The 6,999-nt window shown below is 38.2% G+C and overlaps 1 protein-coding gene across 1 annotated transcript; it reads left to right on the forward strand.

Annotated features, from left to right (window-relative positions):
- Positions 1-1,664: 1,664 nt before the first annotated feature.
- Positions 1,665-6,359, forward strand: LOC101295059. The gene is made up of 6 exons (XM_004303556.1): positions 1,665-1,982; positions 2,062-2,194; positions 2,267-2,401; positions 2,481-2,604; positions 5,771-5,908; positions 5,991-6,359. Exons 1-6 carry the CDS (start codon positions 1,745-1,747, stop codon positions 6,096-6,098), a joined length of 876 nt encoding a protein of 291 aa, XP_004303604.1. The 5' UTR covers positions 1,665-1,744; the 3' UTR covers positions 6,099-6,359.
- The last annotated feature ends 640 nt before the right edge of the window (positions 6,360-6,999 follow it).

Below are 6,999 nucleotides of genomic sequence, written 5' to 3' on the forward strand. Positions count from 1 at the left end.
CATTGCCATTCCCGCTAATTTGATGCATTTGCTTCGGGGAATGGTTGTGACCCAGTTGGACGGGATTGATGATTTCTCATCAACAGCTCATTATTTTGTTCAGCCACAAGAAGACAAGAAATCAATTCAGAATATTTCTTGAATCCACGCTCTCGATACTGCTGTTGCAGGAGCATGTTTGAAGAGTGGAAAGTAGAGAATGTTTTCTCTAGCAGCATGTCTTCTGTGATTTGCTTACCACACAACCTTAGCATGGAGCTAATCTTGAATAGAGCTGAGTTGTACTCCTTCACTGTCTTGAAATCTTAAAGTCGCAAATTCGACCGTTCAAAGCGAGCTCTGGGGAGCATCACATCCTTTTGATGAGCATATCGCTCGGCTAAGGCTTTCCAAAGCTCAAGCGGATCTTTGACAGTGAGGTATTCATCTTTCAATCCTTCGTGAATATGATGACGGAGAAAGATCATGGCTTTGGCGCGATCCTGTTGGGATGCGGTATTGCCTTCCTTGATAGTATTTCCAAGGTTTGAGGCCTGAAGATGTATCTCGACATCAAGGACCCATGAAAGGTAATGCTTGCCGAATATGTCGAGTGCGACAAATTCTAATTTCGCCAAGTTTGCCATCTCCTATACCAAGAAGATATGTCAAAATCCATAAATGTTAGAACTGTGGCTCTTAACATTGAAATAATTCAAACTTCATGAGGAAGTAATCCACTAGAAATTTTTGGGTTCGAGGTTGACTTATCTATTTGAACAATGGAACATGGATGAGCCATGTGCTCGAAACTTTAGGTTCAAGACTTTATTATTAGAACATGAGGTTCTAAACGTTGGTGGTTTGAACATGTGGTTCAAAACGCTTAGCACTCCAAACTTTGTGTTTGAGTTAGACCAACCGTTATATGAATAAGATGTGAATATATATTGCACAAATATAGACATGCATGGTAATGAATCAAGATAACAACAATGTATATATTTTACCTTTGCCGATTGAGAGAGACGTAGTATAAATTTAGCATGAGAGAATCATATATCATACAAGGCGAAAATAATAAATGCAAGATAAATGAATTTGATTTGAGAACTCATAGATCGTGAGCATTGGTTAAAAACAACATTGTTGCACCATATGACTCTTTGTTCATCATCGAGTTTATGGGAGCGGTAAAGACTATCGTGCTGATAACGTGTTATAAATAAAGGGGGAAAGAGACTTACTAGCTAGTTAATGGAAGAGTAGAACTAGTGAGAGAGTAGAAGAACAAGAGAGAATAGATGGGGGAATGGTGTTGTTGGTGTTGTTTCATTCATCATTCACTCCCCTCTTTATATAGGGTTGAGATACTTGGTGATTACACATATAAAGCTTGATGGACAAACTTGGTAACTTAGTGAACACACACAAGTTAACTTGCTAGACACTCGCAAACTATGGTGACTTATTTAGTACAAGCTTTCTACACAAGATTACAACACAAAGTAATTTGGACAACCATACATATTTACAACACAAACATCATTTTGAGGCAGAGGCATTCGGCAAATGTGTCAACCCAATTCAAATCGCAAACAACATTTTAAGGCATCAGACGTGTCAAGCCAATCGAGGACCAACTTTTTATTTATTTATTTAATAAAGGTTAATAAAAAAAACATATGGCAATTAATTAAACAAACGAGCATGTGGAGAAAGGATTCATTTCCCGTTGAAAAGCCAAAAGCGAAAAGCAGATGAGATGAGCGAATCATCGGCGGTAAGCGAAACGGCGTCGTCGGCGTCTCGAATCGGAGAGGTAAAGCAATGGCTGGCTCAGGAATTCTCCGTAGCCGGGAAAGAAGTACCCGATTTCGAATACACCCCTCGTTCCGTGGCATATCTACACAACCTTGCCACTCTCTCCCACTCCCACACTCAATCCTCCAAGATCCTCGCCGCCGATTTCCGCCTCAAAGCCTCCGAGTACCGCTCCCAAGGTCCCTCTCTCTCTCGCTCTTTCTTATTTTCTTTTATTATTTTTCATTTTTGATCTAATCGCATAATATTGGGGTTCAGCTGCGAGGATCAGGGAGATCTTGGAGGGCGTTGGGTTAGCACACGAGAGTTTGCCCTCCAATGTCGTTTCTTCTGCTCAGGTTTTAGCCAGCGTCGCCAATTTATTGAACATTAGAGACACTGAGCTTAGCAGGTTTGTTTTTTGTTTTCATTCCATTCATTAATGCAGGTCTTTATTGAATGAGTTTTGACTTTTCGGATTTAGCTATCTTGTGGCCATTGCGGATATATCTTTGAGGAAGACTGGTGTGGAGGAGAAGAGGGCCAAAGCCCAGAAAGAGTCCAAAGTTCTTCTTGATTATACTCGAAAGGCTATTGCCAGGTTGACTTATTTGAAAAGGTAATGTTTTTGTTGGATGTGTGTACCAGCTACCGAATGTACAACCCTTTTTGCTCATTGTATTCGCCTTTTCTATTAGAACACTCGGCCAATTAGAAGATGACGCAGTTCAATGTGAAGCACATATTGATTACTGGAAGACCAATTTGGGGGTGATGGTGGGTAAGGAGAAGCAGTACAATCAACAGACTGCCAACTATAAGGTACTCAACTTTTGTTCATGCTACTGTTTTGTTAATATCGTTTAGTTTAGTTTTGGGAGAAGATATGTGATATAAATGAAAATTAACATCTGATAGAGAAAACCTGCAGTAGCCTCTTCTTTTAAGATGAATTTAATTGCACACAAGGTTACGGCCTCAAACCAGTGACAGCAATTTATGTTATTTTGGAAGTCTTGAATTGAGATTTGGGTGGGTGCTGAACTTTGTTGAGATTTGCAAGTCCTGAATTTTTATAAATGCTGATCCAACAATAATCTCGTCTGTAACGTTCAATGTGGACAGAACTGTAAGAGTGCTGGTAGATGTGTTGGCTCTTGATGTTAGTTGTGCTTGTAAAACAAATATATATGTGATGAAGTAACAGGAACCAGAAGATATCATGAAATAGACCTAGGACATGGTAATGCAGTTATCTTTTTATGTAATCATGTCGGTAATTCATAGGACTATGGTACAAATCATACAACCAGACCAATCGCACCAAACCCAACCAAATCTCTGGAGTCTGCCTGTTCCTCTTGCATCCTATACAAACATGTGGGTTGATACTTTAGGCATCAGCACTTATGAGTATAGAACTAATTCAATATTAAGCTCAAAACCTTAGAACTATCTAATTGTATGAATTTGGGATTGTACAGAGTGATCCTATATTGATGTGGCTAACATTTAGTCGGAATAATATTTCATAAACAATGATACAGTTAGCAGGTCAACTTGTGAGCTAGCATATATTTTTTAGTCTGAAACAAGTAGCAAATCTAGTGTTGTTAGAAGTAACATTGATGAATTGATATGTAAACGTTAGTATCAGAAGCCAGTGTATACATGTTACATTTTAGTATGTATGGGTGTCATACTGTCATGATAGCCATCACACCACATTTTTGTATTTGCCTATACACTTCTGAAGGACATAAATGGGGAGTAGATATTTTTGGGTTAAGTGCACAATTATAATAGAAGGGTCTTTGACGATGTAAAACTGTAAAAGGCATGGAGATGGATATCTCTCGCAGACTGTTTCGGGGCATCTTTTTGGGCACCTACTCATTAGAAATTATGGAGTCTAACTTTCCTGTTATCTTTTGAACCAGCAAGCAGCAGCTTTTGTTCTGTTTTTAGATAGGATTCTGGTTCTGGTGGATTTTCAGTTGGTTTAGTTTTGTGGTTCACGGCTTGTGTACTCATGTATTTCTACGGAATCTTATTCGCTGACTGTACTCTTAATAAATCATGTTTATTTGTGTCTCATGTTTCTACAACATTGTATTTTTATAGATGGTAGATTTGCATATAAAATGTGTCCACCATAAAGATACATATTTCCTTATGTATATATCTTCATATGAAGACAAGAGCATAGGATGGCAGCTGGCATCTGTGAATTATCATAAACTTTAGTGAGAGTATACACCTAGATGTTTAACACGGAGGATTAACTTCTTTGTAAGGGCAACTTCTGGATGATGATGTGGCTCCGTGGTTGACAATAAGGCATGTTCTCTCTTTTCAAAATCATCATGCATGGCTGTGCTAGGCCCGTTTTGGTGCCAGCAGCTAGGCATTTGGGGCTGTTAATTGCTACCTTTAATTGTGTCTATGGAATACGGTCAACCTTAGTGGAAACAGGACCAGTCTAGTGCTGATGGTGTATCGTCTGCATAATTTAATATAAACTAGGCATTATTACATGTCCTACCAATTAAGGGTTAGTAGGCTTCCCATTGTCTTTTGATTCAATATTTGTAGGCTAGTAGCTCTAGTAGCAGAGTATTTACGCCCCACCCAGCTTTCTAAAGAAGCATCTACCGCTACACGCAAGACCAAAGTAAAACCTCTCACCCAATACTTAGATAAATAGGCAGTGTTAGTTTTCTAGACAACAGTGCAGCCCTTTTTTATTTATTTATTTTTTTTAAAAGCAAAGATAAAGTAAATTTGGATGCAGGTTGACATGCTAGTTTTATACATAAACAAAATATAGGTACTAGATGAACTTAATATTTTACAAATGTAGCATAGTAGATTTCTGTTATTTTGAGTTATCACGATCTTGTGTAGCTAGAAACAAATTAAATTGGTTGTTGTAGGAACACAATCTCGAAGAATTCTGAAAGGCTATAGCATCTGCAAGGCCTTGATATACAAAAGTGTAGGTAGTGGAATAATTAATCGCTGAAATTTCCTTTTATGGCCAAAGTTTTCGAGGAGTTTCTGGGAACTTGACCTTCATTATCTACATTTGGAATTTTGTTTGAAAATTTGGGGGGTTTTAATGTCGCAGTTTAACAGGGCATTCTTATCGTTTGGGTGTTTGGAGGAATTAAGAAGGATAGGGATGAAATTGAAATATATGTGCGTCAAATATTTCTTTGGTCCTTGATCAGTATCATTGTTCAAAACCCTGTCTGCTAGAGTATCTGAGTTTGCCAAAGATTTCATTGTTTGTTTTCTATCAGACCAGGTGATAAGTAATCCTTGAGTTTATGACATATATCAAGGAAACTAGATTTTTACATGGTAGATGGTAATATATTTATTGACAGTGGCGGATCCATGTGGCGCCTAGATTAGGCAATTGCCTAGACTGGTTTTTGGACTTTACCATGACTTATGTAAGTTCTGTATGAAAATAATAGAAATAGGCAAAACTGTGTGAATTGGGGAAGAAGACGAGTTGCTACTTGTGTCTTTTTTTTTTTTTTTTTTTTTCCTTTTGATACAACTTATACAACATTGTTGTTGATCTATTCATTTAATTATTTTGATTGGCCTAAACAATGTCGTCTTATACCCGTAGAAGAAAAAAAATGAAAAATTCATGTGTAATACAGTATGAATAAAACTTAGACTAATTTAATAGTCTCTTCATATAAATTTCAGGTTTGGTTTAATTTTTGTTTTATCTTACTAATTTGTAAATGCTATTTTTCATTTTTAGTTTTGTTTATCTTACTACTTGGTTTAAGTTTTGCCTTGCCTGAGCAAAATTTCTGGATCCGCCTATTCTTGATTTAAGTTTTGCCTTGCCTTGCCTTACTACTTGGTTTAATTGATGAACGTTGATCAGTCTATTTGTTAGCTTACTGTCATCCTTGTATATCGGTATTGAATAAGAGTGTGATATGAATTGCTTGGACAGACTACTCTAACCCGTGTGGGATATACCCCAGAGATTAGCCATGGGGTGTTGGTTGAATTGGCTGAACACCGGAAGGAATTAGAGAAGAAGACAAAGCCTGTTCTTGATACTTTGCGAAGCTACCAAGACTTGCCTCCGGTACTTTTCTACTTTAATTATATGGTCAAATTTTGGTTTGTTCCTAGAAAGATTGTGAATTGTAAGGTATGAATATCTGCAGGATAAAGCTTTGGCTGCTTTAGCAATTGAGGACAAGAAAAGACAGTATGCTGCTGCTGAGGAGTATCTCGAAAACGTGTTGCATTCAGCTCTTGCCACTTCAGAGTAGTGCAAGGAAACTTGTTATATAATTGACTCTATGTTGCTGTATATTTGTTGGTAAAGAAATGGTAAGGGTTCTATTTTGATTTTTTCATTGTAGCACAAGTTGTGACCTCATGATGCTCACTGTTGTGGACAAAAGTTTCATGACTTATCTCGTTTATTTTGAGTGTCCAGGGCTTCAAGCTTATGATTTTCTTACTGCAAGAATAATGCGTCAACTTTTGTGTCATTCCTTATCAAAAAATAAAAAATAAAAAATAAAAATAAAAATCCTTCCGTGCTAGAATTCTAGCATTCGACACCCAGCACCAGCGCAATTCCGACTTGTCCTTGGGCACCGCACTCTTCACCGGCAACAATTCTGGCCGCTCATCCTTCTCCACTTCTGGGTATCTTATTTACCTTGGTTCTAATCTCATAGCATAGTCTTCCAAGAAGCAGTCTACCATTGCTGGCTCAAGTGTTGAATCTGAGTATCGTTCTCTAACTCATGCTTGTGCCGAATCTACTTGATCAGGTTCCTTACTCTATGAGCTTGGTGCCTGCATTCGCTTTCCTATTATGCTTTATTGTGACAATCTTAGTGCTATCTACATGGCATCCAATCCCGTTTTTCATGCCCGCACTAAGCACATTAAATTGGATTATCATTTTGTTCGGGAAAAGGTTGCTCTTGGCAGTCATCAGGTTGACTTTATCAGCCATGCTGCTGAGTGCTGACCTTCTCACCAAACCTCTTCATAAGCCTCGACATCTCCTTTTGTGTCGTAAACTTGTGCGTCCTAGATCGCCCAGTTTGAGAGAGAGAGAGAGAGAGAGAGAGAGAGAGAGAGAGAGAGAGAGAGAGAGAGAGAGAGAGAGAGAGAGGTAGGAGGTAGGTAGGTAGGTAGGTAGGTAGGTAGGTA

The sequence above is a fragment of the Fragaria vesca genome, linkage group LG6 (assembly GCF_000184155.1).
Source record: "Fragaria vesca subsp. vesca linkage group LG6, FraVesHawaii_1.0, whole genome shotgun sequence".
In the NCBI taxonomy this organism is placed as follows: Eukaryota; Viridiplantae; Streptophyta; class Magnoliopsida; order Rosales; family Rosaceae; genus Fragaria; species Fragaria vesca.

Bases quoted from the DNA above. Each gene is read 5' to 3' on its own strand.
- LOC101295059 (XM_004303556.1), top strand. From the start codon at position 1,745: ATGAGCGAATCATCGGCGGTAAGCGAAACGGCGTCGTCGGCGTCTCGA. The intron at 2,402-2,480 runs GTAATGTTTTTG...CTTTTCTATTAG, and splicing joins AGGTTGACTTATTTGAAAAG to AACACTCGGCCAATTAGAAG. The intron at 5,909-5,990 runs GTACTTTTCTAC...GAATATCTGCAG, and splicing joins GCTACCAAGACTTGCCTCCG to GATAAAGCTTTGGCTGCTTT.